Raw genomic sequence first — 15432 nt, forward strand, 5'->3', positions numbered from 1 at the left:
ATGATTGGTTCCCATTTAATCTGATATGTAACTTATATATTTTCTGGACGTTCCCTGAATTTGTTTTCTAACCGCTTACTTGAATAGTTTGACAAGTCTCCGTAAGGAATGAATGGGGATTGATGTTTAATTTCTCTTTTTTATGTATTTTATTTTTTCCATCGATTTGGAATCAAAGGTTGTCTATCTTTTGTATTAGCAACTGTGAACTCATCTCGTTGTTTGAGTTCTTGTTTAGAATTAGGTTCGAAGATATATAAATATGTTTATTTTTAACACCATCATTTTTAATAATTTCAGTGAAGCATATATTGGATAGTTATTTAATACGACTGAACACAAGAAATGACATTAAATGATAAATCTACATAAAATTGAGTAAATAGGAGGATAATTCAAATTTCCATATATACCTCTATCAACTACTGCTTTTAATAAACAAACTTTTCAACTGTATTTAGTTCTAATGCTGCTAATGATCTACTTGAATCCTGTTTATACCATTCCAGATATTGGCAAAAACTTATATAAGTGGTAGCTATGTACATTTGTATTAAGTGCTTAAGAGTACCATATTGTATTACACAACATATGACAGCCATCTCTGTAAGTTGCTTGACTCAGGTGAGCAACTTGAATTAAAGGTAGATTATATTTTGTACCAAGCTGATGCTTCCAATTTGATCATCTTAGCTCATATTTACTTCCTAGTGTTGAAACCCATTATAAATCAATTAAAAAACATTTAAACTGTCTTCAATGTTATAAAATAATCGACGTATTTGAATAGCAAACTGTTTATCAACGAATGCTAGATTAAACCACTAACAAAATATTTGATTTACAAAATTGTTGATAACTTACATTTGAGCAATTGTTTTCAAATAATTAAAAAAAAACACGGATGACTTTAACAATTTTTCTTATGAGTAAAAACTTCAATGACTTTTTAAAAATATTATTTATTAAAATTGAATTATTTAAATCAATAGCAAATTGTATCGCCATCGTTACACCTTTTCTTCCTGAAGAAACTTTGATATGTTCATATGCTAGTACTTAGATAAGTAGTGGTTACATAATTGTTGTACTTTGAACTGGTTGCTGTCATCTACAACAGCTTGATAAAGCCTGTTTATACAGTCTTTCTAGCTTTATTTCTTGTTTTGCAATATTCAACATGACAGGATCATTAATCAATATTGATTTAAAGATGAATAGAATGTTAGAAGTTCCTCACCGACTTTCTAGACCTAATGCTGAAGCTAATTTCAATACAAATCTAGTTACGCTACTGGGTGATTAAAATAGCTTTATTGATACAAGTCTGTCACACATTTTGCCATTTTTTGTTACTTCATTACAACAGGATACCTGTGTGATCTTTTGAACACTATCTTTCTTTCAATTTTGAATCGCGGTCAATAATAGGGTAAATTATGACAAGATAATCAGCTATTCAAATTCGAAAGACATTGTCTAAAAGTTCATTAACTAATAAAAAAAAATTATAGTGATAATTCGTTTTGTAAAAATACACAAACTTTCTGTTTTTCAATCGTGCGCACCACAGTTCCACAGGACAAGCTAATTTTAGTCCTGTGGGATCTTATTTACCAATGTTTCTATACAAAGCTATCATGCATATATAGCGTTAGGCAGAAAAAAAACACACACTGATTCTAAAAAAAGAAGTTCTTTCTATAAATGTACGATACTCTCATGAGTAGCTACGTGAAGTTTTAGTTTCACGTGACAAAATTGACTTGGAAGCAAATTAATCCATTTTGTTTCACTTACTTATCAGTTTTCGTTCTGGTTTGCACATAAGACTATCTCCAATTTGGACTTAGTCCAATTTTCTTTCTGCAATATGTTTTACTACTGATCTCCGACATATCTCCTTTAATATACATCTTTTTTTCCACTGGATGTTCATGGTAATGCAACTCAAAATGTTCAGCTCGGTGGCGATGGCTGTCTTTACGCACCATCGAGGAGGACTCCAAGAACATTCCTTTTAAAAATTATGATTTTGTTTGTTGCTGACTTTCAGATATGACGAAGGACAGGATATGGACATGTAGTTCAGGGGTTACAGATTTCAATATGTATTGTTACACACTGTATATGGGAGAAGACTTAATAAGTTTGTCTAACTTTTGTCTAATCCCTTTTGCATAATTACGCAAATAAAATATGTTTAAAATAAACAGATTGTATATATACCTTGGAGTCTCCACCTTTGTCAATATTGGTTTTTAAATGAACACTTTTTGCTTCTTCTTTCGTAGCACCTTGCAGTAAAATTGGATCATCTGTTCTGGTGCTTTCTTTCATTAGCTTAGTTTTTGAGATATTGACTTTAAGGCTGATTGGCTTTAAAGTGTATGTCTCGATGACGATGAGATAAGAGCGCGATGTAATCAGCGAAAACAAAAGTTTGCCAGCATTTATGTTATGGGCACTATTCCCCGTCGTTTGTTCTTAGTTGTTTTTTTTCCATTGCCTAATCAATACATATTTTATTTAAAGTTTTAGTATATGCTTAACTGTTCGTATACTTTTCAAGGGAAATCAAGTAAACCGGTATTAAAACCTTAATTTAAAAAAATCACGGGATAACGACCGGACAAAGAACTCACTCCAGGGACAACAATTGGACAGAGAAAATTATCTTAAGTCAACGACGACCAGAAGAAGAACAAAATCCAGGAACAACGACAGACGGAGAACAATCGTAAGACGACCAGACAAAGAACAAAATCCACGGTTAACGACCAGACAAAGAACACAATCAGGGAAAACAGCCGAAAAAAGAACACAAACCAGAGACAACGACCAGACAAAGAACACAATCAAGGGACAACGACCAGACAGAGAACACATTCCAGGGACAATGACCAGATAAAGAACACAATCCATGGACATCGATTGGGCAGAGAACACAATCTAGGGGCAATGACCAGACAAAGAACAAAAGCCAGGGTTAACGACCAGACAAAGAACAAAATCAGGGACAAAAGCCGAAAAAAGAACACAATCCAGAGACAACGACCAGACAAAGGACATAATCCATGGACAATGACTAGACAAGAACACAATCCAGGAACAACGATCAGACAAGGAACGTAATCAAGGGACAACGACCAGACGAAGAACACAATCTAAGGGCAATGACAGAAAGACAAAGAAAATAGACACACACAACAAACGACATAAAATAGCTGAAATAACAAACCTTTCATTTGAAGACATCAGATAATATAGTATCAATATTACTGTTGTCTAACACCATTAGTCCATGGGATGGGAGGGTTCACCGGGAACCCCCACTCATCACATTCATGGTAATTATCAGGTACCTTTATACCTCCCATTACCGAATCAATTTGTCTCCTAAAATTCTTGAATTCTTCTTCATTTGTACCCCACTGAGTCAGAAAGATATTTTTACCCAATGGTTTGAGCGTCTAAGCTTTTCTGGGATAGCATGTGAGAACAAACTAAACAAATTTAGGTATCATCATGTAGCCCAATGTCTCAGCTTTACAAGTACCAAGATAGTTGGGGTAACACTTAGGGTTTGCGGAAAAATAAAAAAATGTACTCCTACCCCGACGAAAAATCGCTTAAATTGACATATTTTTCAATGTCAAAACACCTAAGGTATTAATGCTTTAGTAAAAGATAGCTAATATGGTATTTTCTGTTTAACACTATCACAATTCATACTTCTGAGGTTAATTTGATGATTATTGGCGATTTTCGTTGAAAGAATTTATCAAAAAATGCCAAAAAATGAGATTTTCGATCTTTAGGTCAAAAGTCATATAACTCGACTCCGAGTTATTACTGAACTGAAATGTCTCATATTTGGTATCATTCAATGGATAATTGAATTTTCTACATAAATGAACTACGAAAACCTACTTTGCAAGAAAGGATATTCAAATAAGGTGAAAAATATTACCCCTACCCCTAGAAAACTGATCTCAGTATCGAACAAAATTCTCATTCCCAGCATACTGACATTATAGATCTCATATTGTAGGCATTTGTAATTAAGATAATGATGTTCCTGACATATATGATCAATTAAAGCGATTAGATTTCCCTTTTTGGGTGACAATTACTATAAAATTAGAAAAAGGGAAATTTTCAGAATTTCAGAATTTTCTTCTATATCACCCGATATTGTCTTTTTCAAATAACCATAGTTAAAACAAGCTTTTGTATGATACGGTACATTAATATAGTGTCTTAGCTTCAAAACGAGTCCATGTAATAAATATTTGATCTTTTCAAAGTCAAATTGTGTGAAAAATAGCCACCCCTACCCATGAAAAAAGATGCCTCAACATGAACTAAAATGTTAATTTTTGGCAGATAAACGGTATACAATAGACATGTTGGGTACTATTGTTTTAATGATCGAAGTATTCAACATATCTTGTCATTTCAGGCGCGTATTTTTCAGATTCAATGTGACAAAAATGCGTTTTTAATAAAAAAAAAAAAAAAAAAAAAAAAGGGGGGGGTTTTGTGACATTCATTTTTCCTTCCTTTTCACCTATATAATTGGCAATTTTTTTTTCTAATAAATAACATTTGGGTTCATGTTGAGGTATTCTTTTCATGGGTGGGATGGCAAGTTTTCACCTAATTGGGCTTGAAAAAGTTCAAATGTTTATTTCTTGGGCTCATTACAAAGCTAAGACACTACATAATTGTATTTAAATATACAAAAGCTCATTTGAAGTACGGTATTTTAAAAAAAAAAATGCCGATTATAGGTGAAATTGAAGGAAAAATGAATGTCCGAAAATTCCCCTTTTTATTAAAATTGGGCTACATGATGATACATACATATGTCAGTTTTCTTCGGATTGTAGAAAGAAGAAGTTCGTGGAATCAAAAAAACTTAAAAAATTATTTTTTTGTCTCAACCAGATTTAAAAAGTAGTCAAAAAAAAACCAAAAAACAAAAAACAAAAAACAACAAAAAAAAACAAACAAATGCTTCAGTTTATTTTTTAGCGAAAAGATTCATAAATAAGAGGTATAAGGGAGGTACACGGGGGTTATCTCAGCCCACGTACTACATAAGATATGGTGCAAGTTTTTAGAAAATAATTTTTGGCATTTTACTGTAAAGTCGGACGTAAGCGTGTTTGGGCTTCAAAACTTTAACAATGACTAAAGTATAGTAACCTTCATCCTTCAACTGTTTTGTCTAGCCATTTCAAAAAGCTTTACTGTACAAAAGTGACAGTTTTGAATCAAAAGGAAGAAATCCATTTGGCATATTTAATATCCTTTTGTTCAATGTCTAGAACATATTTTCTTCGTCACTTAAATTAGAATTCTACCTTTTACTAACACAACAGCATTAAACCAGGGCTTCTTATTAGAATGGCAAAAGTATATCAGTATTTAGTATTTGCACCAAATTTTCAGATGTAAAACCAAATAAGTCTACTGGTAAGAATGCCCCCGTGTTACATCTGACTAATGCACCGATGAAAATCCAATATTTTATACGATATTGAAATCTTATATTCGGGACGGCCGTGAAAATTCAATACTGGAGCAATACAACTCAACTTAATACGATTCAGAGGTTTTGTCTCTGTTATGCTACAGAAAGTACCACTTTTAGACCATATATTTGATACTTTTGAAAATCTCCTACTTAATGCACTTCATATGACTTTCCGTGATATGTCGCTGTTGGCTAGATACTTAAAAACTGCAGACTAGTCCAATACTTAATGCTCAAAATCAATAAAATGTGCGTCACAGTAGACAAAATATCTAAGATGTCCCTGTTGGTTTCATCCATGGCGTCCACAAGTGGTTGAATACTAGTACGTCAATAGTAACGTTGGTACGCAACATAAGATTCAATTCTGTCTCTGTCTTTGAATTCATATTTTACCTTACCAAGAATGCATGTCCGTTTAGAAGAAAAGAAATTAATTTTCTTGTCACGACTTCAGACTTACAGTTTGATTGAGAAATAGCCCCTTCCTTTGAACTTTCTTTATTGAATATAAATTTTATTTAATTGAATAAATTTTACACCTGTAAAGGAAATAAAATAAAAAAGTAAAATTACCCGGAAGACATTGTTTAATGAATGAATAGGAAAGTTCTTTTTAGACATTTATTTTCACTTGATGTTAAATTAACCGTTCTATTTAAATTCAAATTTAATGTTTTGATGCAAAGCAAATAATTTACGACAGCGATTATACCTATCAAAAAATAGACGGAAACATGTGTCTACCTGTAATTATACAATAGTCAGTTATAACACAATGTCAGTACCCGTTTGGCAATATTAGACTTCCGAAATGTAAACGTGTATGTAATTGTAAATTTCTGTTTCTGATGCAGACTTTCTATGCCGTTGTTGTGAAATTCAATATCGGATATTGTTTTATTTTTGAAAATATTCAAAATTCTAACAATCAATGGTTAATCAATATAAAACTTTTCTAACCACTTAATATACGTAAATATTTCACAAAAATATACGGAAACTCTTATCATTGATGGTTTGATTATAAAAAGGCATGGTCACTAAACTTTCACTCAATTTTGATATATTCTTCATCAAATCATGGGTCCATCTGAAGCGTGCATTATTAAAACCATTTTAATGTCTCTACTTGTCGTAGTCGTTGAGACAACCAGACAACACAGTTGCAGGAAGATTCGTAATACTATTGAAGACTTTCATGATAGTACACAAATGACAACGGACCTGTCGCACATATTTAACCAACAAAATACAAGAAATCATTGCTTTAAGTCGAATAAAAGGTTTATAAAATCATCTTATGATATACACTATTTAGGAGAGAAAATATGCAATGACATTAATACGACAATGGTATCAAAGTTAAACCACGAAAGAGCCATTTGTCCGTGGTATTATGACATCTCGTACGATTTGGACCGGAAACCATCAATTATGCTGGATGTAAAATGTAGATGTCCAAATAAAAGTCATTTCAATGGTACATGCTTCTGTGAACAAATGAAGATGGCAATTCCCGTCTTAAGGAGATTAAACCGGAACTCGAAATGGGAAGCAACTCTGGAAACAATTGGTGTGTCGTGTATATGTATGCTTCCAATATCCTCCTGATGACAATTCAGTGATCGGCATTGTTAACAGTTTTACCTCATTGTTATCCAACCAACGGTACACCACCGGTACACCAATTGTAAAAGTCGGTATATTCGACAGCAATTGTTATTCTTACCTCGAAGGTTTGGACATGTAGATTTACTAGTCAATTCATTGGCACCTCCCCTTCCCGTGCCTATTTAATTAATATAAATGATAGAAATAAAAAATTAAAATATAATTATCTGTTATGTCTTTTATTACTGTAAAAAGATGATATGAGCAAATCAACTCTTCAAACAAAAATTAATCTATCTTGAATTTCATTAATCCCACTTAGTATGATCAGGATGGTTTTGACTACGTTTATTTCCTTTTTTTGGGGGGAGGGGGAGGGGGGGTATATTTTTAAAGAGGTTTTTTTAATTTGTGATTTGTTAACTTAAAATGTAAATAAATGATTTAAATATTTGTCATAGTCAAATGTTCATGTGTTTGCTGACCTTAATCTTTTGTTCAAAATAAAATGTAATTTAATTTTTTGAGCTGACAATTTTCATTCCGATGCGGTTGTTGTCCCTTTGAAATATATACCATATCCATTCTCTTTGTATTTGTAAACATATATTCATGTCAATAATATGGTTACTAATTTCAGCATGAAAGGTCATTTCTTTATCATTACATTGTTAACATATTAAAATCAAGCATGATACTTTAGACATTATTACATAATATCCTTTCTCAGTATTTGGTTTTTTTATTGTAGTATGATATCGCTTTTATATTTCTGTCTGGCCTTTTGGCGGAGTTTTAATCTTATTCACATACCGAAATAAGTTCAAGGGTAATTAAAAAGAGTCTGTGGGCACTATATTTCAAATCAATAAGGAAGTTCCACAGCAAAACATGAACTTTGTCATTCCTCCTACACCAGTGAATGAACTCCACAGAATCTTTATATAGTATGGAATATATGCAACTTCTATTTAAGATTTTAATATTTGTAGCAAATAAGGAGTTTATCATTACCTTGCGTGGGATGTACCCATTACTGACTCATTCTTCACAACTAAATGAAATTGAATGGAACGTTTGCAAAAATTTTTTTACATATTGTCATTGTGTATCCTCTTTCTTTTTCTAAATCATTTTAACAGTCTATAGGTGCATTTAAGGAGGTAGACCTAGGGTAAAGGACACAACTCTTACAAATCATTGGAATGTTTCTATTCACATTTTACAGCAATCGCATGTAAGCATCAAAGTAACATGGACTGATTTCATGCTGATTCAAATGAAAGCTTGAAATGCTTTATTGAAATTGAATATGATACAAACACATCACTGATTTCAAGAGTAATGTCCATTACCCTAGGTCTACCTCCGTGAACAGATAAGTATGTGAGAATAATAGATGAAGTGAGCATTTGGGATAGTTTTCTAGTTTTTGATTCTTTTGCTGAAAAAGCTGAAAACAACGTTAAACAAACTATATTGTCAAATCCATTTCTGTGGGCCACGCCTTGGTAATGCAGACATATTGAAAAATATTACCACTTCAGAAATAACAGTTTTAATGTGACACTTTTATTCAATGAACCTTTTTACCAGTTGAGAAAGAAGTATGTAGTAAAATATTTTCCGGACACCAAAAAAAAAACAGGACTTTGACATTGTCAAATTTCAAGGTTAAAAGCCACTATCAATGATACGCGAAACATTGTCTTCGGGTGATCTGCCCACATATCAAATATCAAAATCCTATGTAGAAAGACAAAAAAAAGTTACAGCCCGGAAATGAGCTTGTAACGGATGGACGGGCAGAGTGATCACTAAAGGACGACCTTTATTTTCGTGGCGGGGTTTTAATGCAAACCTATATATCCTGTAAAATAACAAAAAATATCTTGAATATACAAAGTTGGACCATTGATCTGATGTTGAACCTTTATCTACAAGAAGATAAGTAAAAACTATACGTATAATTGACTAAATCTGCTAGATTCATTATTGCCTTAATTTATAAGCGTATAGTAATGTCATATCTGGAGAAAAGGTATAGATATATGATTGGGTAAGAAAAGGTTATATCTACTACCTGTTTTCAATGTTTATCTCGTATGGTAACGGTTTGCATGTCAGGCCGAAAATACAATCAAAATTAGCATCAGAACTAAGACTAACATTAAACCGCTGGAAAATGCTTGTGACAAATAGAAAAAGTTCCATTTTGGCTAAGACTTCACCAGGACACCTTCGTCGGCCTAAACCAAATGTTAACACATTTTCGATTTTCTCACGGATCAATCCGTTGTTTTTATCAAGAAATCTATTTGGACAAAACTTTCCTGGATTTTTCCATATTCGCTCATCTCTTGCTACCGCATAATTATTACATAAAACAACAGTTCCTTTTTCTATTTCAAAGTCACGAAAAACAACATCTTTTGTGGTTGCATGTGGAAGGGCCATAGGTACAACGTTTGCCAGTCGCATCACTTCGAGAATCGTTGCTTCGGTGTATGGCAAATTTTTGCGGTCTTCGAAAGTTGGTTTCCGGGTACCTAAAGCAGTATCGATTTCCTTTTGAACCAGTCTTTGCACATCTTTGTAAAAAGCTAGATATAGAAGAATCCATTCAAGTGTTGTTGAAACCGTCTCAAACCCAGCCCCAATGAAATCTTGCAATGTTGACAATATATCTTCTGATGTGATACCATGGTTATTGTGGGACGAACTACTGTAATGTTCCGCGGCTGCATTAAGTCCATCAGTAACGTCTCTCTGGTTATATTTATCAAATGTTTGCGCATGCTTCTGAATTTCAGAGGACACAATCATCTTGTTTAAATTAACATTGTGTTCTAACTGTCTTGCTTTCCATGGCATTACAAAACGTAGCCAAGGCATTACATCCAGAGGATTCCCCGCACCCGCTGTCTCAACGAAATCCTTTGTACTTCTAATGAACTCAAGAAATTGTTCATCTTCTCTACAGTTTCTGACGTCTCCAAAACAAAGCTGGAAAATGATGCACCCGATAGCTTGAAAAATGTCGTCATTTGGATTGAAAGAGCTCCCCTTCCGTTCTATGAATGATGTTAACAGATTCCCCAATTCTTTCTCTATCAAGTTAATAGCTGTTGTGTTTTTTGGAGATGCATGCTCTCGTAAAACATGGACTGCTACTTTTCTATGTAAACGCCATCTTGGAGTGTAGCTTCCGAATGCTAAACTTTTCATTTTGCTATCAAGAGTTTTTGCAGAGAAAAACTCTGGTCGATCTGAAAATATTTCGGAATTACCTAATAATGCCTCGTGTATTGCATCTTTACTGTTCAATACTATGGTAGGCCAACTTCCCATTCTGATTTTAAAGACATCTCCATAAACTTTTGAATATTCCATCAGTGTTTTGGCAGGATTTTTTCCGAGTAGCGGTAAATGTCCAAGAATGGGCAATCCCCAAGGTCCGGGCGGAGACAGTTTTCGATAACTCCATCGGAAGAGATATATAACTAGAAGAGATAGCAAAAACACTATAAGACAGAGCGTAGACTCCGACGACGACGTTACAATCACTGATAACATTGGCGGTGTGTGTAGTCCGTCTTTATAAATAAAGGTAAAATGAAATAGTCGGTGATAATGACCACATTTAAAAACACGTGAGATCAACTGATTGTATAAAATGCTATTTAAATATTTGAATGGCCCTTTTCGTATACAAACAGGAGACATCTTTAAATATAGTATTACTATTAAATTCATCAGTTCTTTATTTTTTTCTAGATAGAGATTACAAATACATAACTCAGCGTAAGGACTGGGCCAAAAGGTGTATTATGTATAGGTAAGAGTCATAAGTAATAAAATAGACAAAATATCCGAAAAAGTATGAAAAAAAATATTGATAAATATGTATCAGACAAGCATTCATTCACAGCAGTACTAGGAAGTATGGGAAAAAAATAAATAGCACCATGTTAAGCTGACAACATCGGCGCTAACAGTCTATATTGGCTATATAAACATTAATCGATTATATATGTCTGCAATGCGTATAACATGTGTTTACACTGGAGGCAAAACTAACTTTACCGTCAACATTCGTAGTTGGTCTTTTCCTGAGAAAAATCAAATATAATAATTTTGAGTAAAAATAGGAGAGAACGTCAATCTCAATAATGATGTCATATTCACTAATTTGCATCTCATTAAGTGTCAAATTGGTTGGCAAATAAACAACATAATAAGTAAAGGACAATCATCCCAATATTCAATCATCCCAATATTTAATCATCCCAATATTCAATCATCCCAATATTCAAAACTTAATACTGGGCATGCGCGATTAAAATGGCAGTAAAATTTAAACAGAGAAAAAAATATCGCGAAAATTGTAAATAATTTATAGTGAAAGACATTGTTATGGATTAATATTTATATGAAGTGATGACCAAAAAGCGGAAGAAGAAGATACATAACGACAGAGGAAACATTACAAGCGGGAGCTCGAGTTCAGATCAACAAAAACCACCGGCTAAAACAAATAAAGGAAACAAAGGAAAGTGTCAAGAAAACGATAAGGTACTTTTATCGAAGACAATTAGTGAAGCATTAGCCTGTGTAAACGGTGAAAACCGTCCACATTACGATCAATACACCATGAATTCAGGTTTTCAGTGTACAAGTTCGCCCATACAATCGAATGTTTCATATCAACCGTATCCACAGTTTCAACAATTTCCAAGCACTCCCCCGCCGCCTCCCCCTCGACCACTAATATCGCTCGGGATCGAAATATTACTTTTAGAGATGAATGATAGATTGAAAGGGGTCGAAAATAAACTGACAAAACTCGATTCAATAGAGCAACGTATAAATAGTGTAGACACGAAATTCAAAAACGTTGATAAAGAGTTGACTCAATGTAAGGACAGAATACGTACTCTAGAAGAGAGCGCCCAGTTTTTGTCAAATGTCCATGATGAGCAAAAATCGATCAAAAGTAAACTAGATAATCTAACGAAGGCAATAGAATCAAACAAATGCATGAATAAAGATGTTGAGTATGTCAAAGATAGACTTGTCGACGTTGAAATGCAACATTTTAAGAACAATTTACTTTTTTTCGGTATAGTCGAAAAACCGATGACGAGCGACGGTATGGACACGAACGAGAGCGAGGAGAAGAGAGATGCCACGGAGATAGGTAACACACAAGCAGAAAGACCACAAACCGAAAATCGAATTCAAAAGGAAAAAAACGATGAAAACTGTGTTGAGCAAATTCTCGATTTTTACGAAAATATGCTAAAGATTAAAAAAGCGAGAAACGAGTTACGCATCGAAAGTGCCTTCCGACTAGGGAAGAAGAAAACGAATGCAGAAAGGCCCAGGCCAATTGTCGTGAAATTCTATTCATTAACTGATAGAGACTTAGTTAGGAAAGTGTCAAATCGTTTAAAAGGTTCTTAACTTGGGATCAGTCCGCAATATCCACCCGAGGTTCTAGAAAAAAGGAAAAAACTTCTTCCTATATTGTTTCAGAAGCGACGGGAAAAAATTAAGGCGTATCTTGTGGACGACAAGTTGTTCGTGGAAGGAAAGTTATGGGAGGGATAGGAAGTTGCGGAGGGTGACCAAAGTGAAATCTATAATTCAAAGATTAAAATTTGTTCATGGAATATTTCGAAGGGCCTGGTTAAAAAACTCGCTAGTGTGGAATTCACAGATATATTGCGCAATAATGATATAGTATGTTTTAATGAATGCTGGGTTAAATGTCCTAAAGAATTTGATATAGATGGTTATGAAAAGAAATACGTGGCCAGACAAAAGTGCAACGGAGGTGGTGTTATTGTATTCTATAAAAAATGGTTAAATCCATATTTAAAATTCGAAAATTGCTGTGTTGATTGCATGATATGGTTTAGAATTGATCAAAATGTAATGTATGATGGTAAAGATTTATACTTTTGTGCAATTTATATGCCTCCTGACAAAAACATTTATTATACGAAATACAAAATAGACGTTTTCGACGCTTTAAAAGAACAGATTGAACATTATTCAGCCCTAGAGAACATAGCCGTTATCGGTGATTTAAACGGACGAGTTGGTAACAAGCCGGACTTTATTGTGCAGGACAATCTGAATATAGATATAGTTAATAGGATCGAAGATCTAATTGATTACGATAATGATGAACCTTTAAATGATAGAACAACAGAGGACCTTAAACCACCCAATACATTCGGTCGCCGTGTATTAGATTTGTGTGTATCTACTGGATTAAGAATATGTAACGGACGATTTGGAGATCAAAGTTCAAAGTATACATTTCAAAACAAAAATGGATGTAGTATTATTGATTATATGTTATTATCTAATAATGCATTTTCTATTGTAGACAACTTTATTGTTGGAGATTTTAATACCTTTTCTTGTCATGCTCCGCTTTTGGTAGATTTGAAATTGAAAATTTTCGTTCCTAAACCAAAGTGTTCATGTAAAACGATAAATTATGATACGATACGATGGAATGACGAGTCGAGGGAGGAAATAAACCATGATCTTTTGGCAAATGCTCACAAGTTTGATGAACTGTGTCAAAGTATATCTCCTGATCCTGATAAAATCGATGACGCTGTATCGAATATGACTGAACTCTTATGTGATGTTTTTGAAAAATTTACAAAACCAAACGAATGGCGTACTGTTAAATGTGATAACTGTGCTAACGCTAACTCATCATGTAATATGAAACGTGATAAACCGTGGATAACAGACGAGTGTAAAGAACTCTATATAAACTATAAAAGTGCACTGAAAAGATTCAACGCAAATCGTTCAAATGAAAACAGACTTAAATTGAATTTAGAAAAACAAAAATATAAGACTATTGAGAATAAATTAAAACGACGTTATAAAAACGGACAAGGTGATATGTTTCGAAAGATGAAGAAGATCAACCCAAAACGATTCTACGGTAAATTTAAAAAACGGAAGAAGCGTATTTATAACGATTTATCAACAGATCAGTTTGTGAAACATTTTAAAAAACTGATGACTTTAAGTGATGAAGATAATCCTGAAAGCGGTAACACTGATAATACATGTATTTATGATGAATTGGACATGCCTTTCACCAGTAAGGAATTAGAAGAGAGTGTGAAAAGATTGAATACAAATAAAACTCCAGGTGTAGATAATATTTTGAATGAATACATTTTAAATAGTAAACCCGTAATATTACCAGTTTTGTGTAAACTATTTAACGCTATTCTTGAAACTAGACATTTTCCTGAACTTTGGGTAAAATGTGCAATAGTATCTATTTTTAAGAAGGGTGATGCTAATGACCCGGGAAATTACAGAGGCATATCGCTGGTGTCAAACTTAGGTAAACTGTTTACTTCTATAATAAATGCAAGACTTACTAAGTGGAGTGAAGAACATAGTGTACTCACTGATGTGCAGTTTGGATTTAGACCGGGGTATGGTACCCACGACGCAATATTTGCTCTACATTCCATCGTATCTAAATCTTTAAGAAACAAAAAAAGGTTGTATTGTTGTTTCATTGACTACAAAAAAGCCTTTGATAGTGTTAACCATTCAAAATTATGGCTCAAATTATCTAGATCAGGTATAACTGGTAAATTGTTAGATTTAATCAAATCCATGTATGCAAAATTGAAGTCATGTGCTAAACATAACGGTACTTTTTCCGAATTCTTTGAGTGTAATGTTGGCTTAATGCAAGGGGAGTCTTTATCACCTTTTTTATATGCACTGTATGTAAACGATATTGAAATAGAATTGATAAAACAAGATTGTATTCCATACGAGTTGCAAGCTCTTAGTCTATATCTACTAATGTATGCTGATGATACAGTGATTTTTAGCGAAAGTAAAGAAGAGTTGCAAAAATGATTGATGTCATTAATACATGTTCAAACCAATACAACTTGTATGTTAATTTATTAAAGACTAAAATTGTTGTATTTAGACATCGAGGTATTGTCAAGACTGAAGAAAAATGGTTCTTAGATAGAAAACCTATTGAAATCTGTGATGAATTTGTATATCTTGGAATTATGTTGAAATATAATGGTAATTTTACTGAAAGTCAAAAATTATTGTCTGATCAAGGACAGAAAGCTGTTTATCATTTATTCAGCAAGGTACACGATGACTATTTCAACACAGAGACAATGTTGTCCTTATTTGATACATATGTAACACCTATTCTGAATTACGGTAGTGAGGTATGGGGTAAT

The 15432-nt window shown here is 33.3% G+C and overlaps 2 protein-coding genes across 2 annotated transcripts; one reads left to right on the forward strand and one right to left on the reverse strand.

Annotated features, from left to right (window-relative positions):
• Positions 1-4501: 4501 nt before the first annotated feature.
• On the reverse strand, positions 4502-10795 carry LOC148608234 (cytochrome P450 1A1-like). The gene is made up of 2 exons (XM_088545464.1): positions 9243-10795; positions 4502-7337 (listed from the first exon to the last, which is right to left on the reverse strand). The coding sequence occupies exons 1-2, from the start codon at positions 10733-10735 to the stop codon at positions 7313-7315; spliced, it is 1518 nt and encodes a 505-aa protein (XP_088401590.1). The 5' UTR covers positions 10736-10795; the 3' UTR covers positions 4502-7312.
• A 2304-nt stretch (positions 10796-13099) lies between these two features.
• LOC148608235 (uncharacterized) lies at positions 13100-15085 on the forward strand. Its single transcript, XM_088543582.1, has one exon. It carries the CDS (start codon positions 13100-13102, stop codon positions 15083-15085), a length of 1986 nt encoding a protein of 661 aa, XP_088399708.1.
• Positions 15086-15432: the final 347 nt, after the last annotated feature.

This window comes from Perna viridis, chromosome 9, assembly GCF_037379345.1.
Source record: "Perna viridis isolate PV_CMFRI_1.1 ecotype Kerala chromosome 9, ASM3737934v1, whole genome shotgun sequence".
Lineage (NCBI taxonomy): Eukaryota > Metazoa > Mollusca > Bivalvia > Mytilida > Mytilidae > Perna > Perna viridis.

Coding starts and splice junctions, on each gene's coding strand:
- LOC148608234 (XM_088545464.1), bottom strand. CDS start 10,735: ATGTTATCAGTGATTGTAACGTCGTCGTCGGAGTCTACGCTCTGTCTT. Junction 7,338..9,242: donor GAGATAAACATTGAAAACAG/GTAGTAGATATA, acceptor TTAATTAAATAG/GCACGGGAAGGGGAGGTGCC.
- LOC148608235 (XM_088543582.1), top strand. CDS start 13,100: ATGTATGATGGTAAAGATTTATACTTTTGTGCAATTTATATGCCTCCT.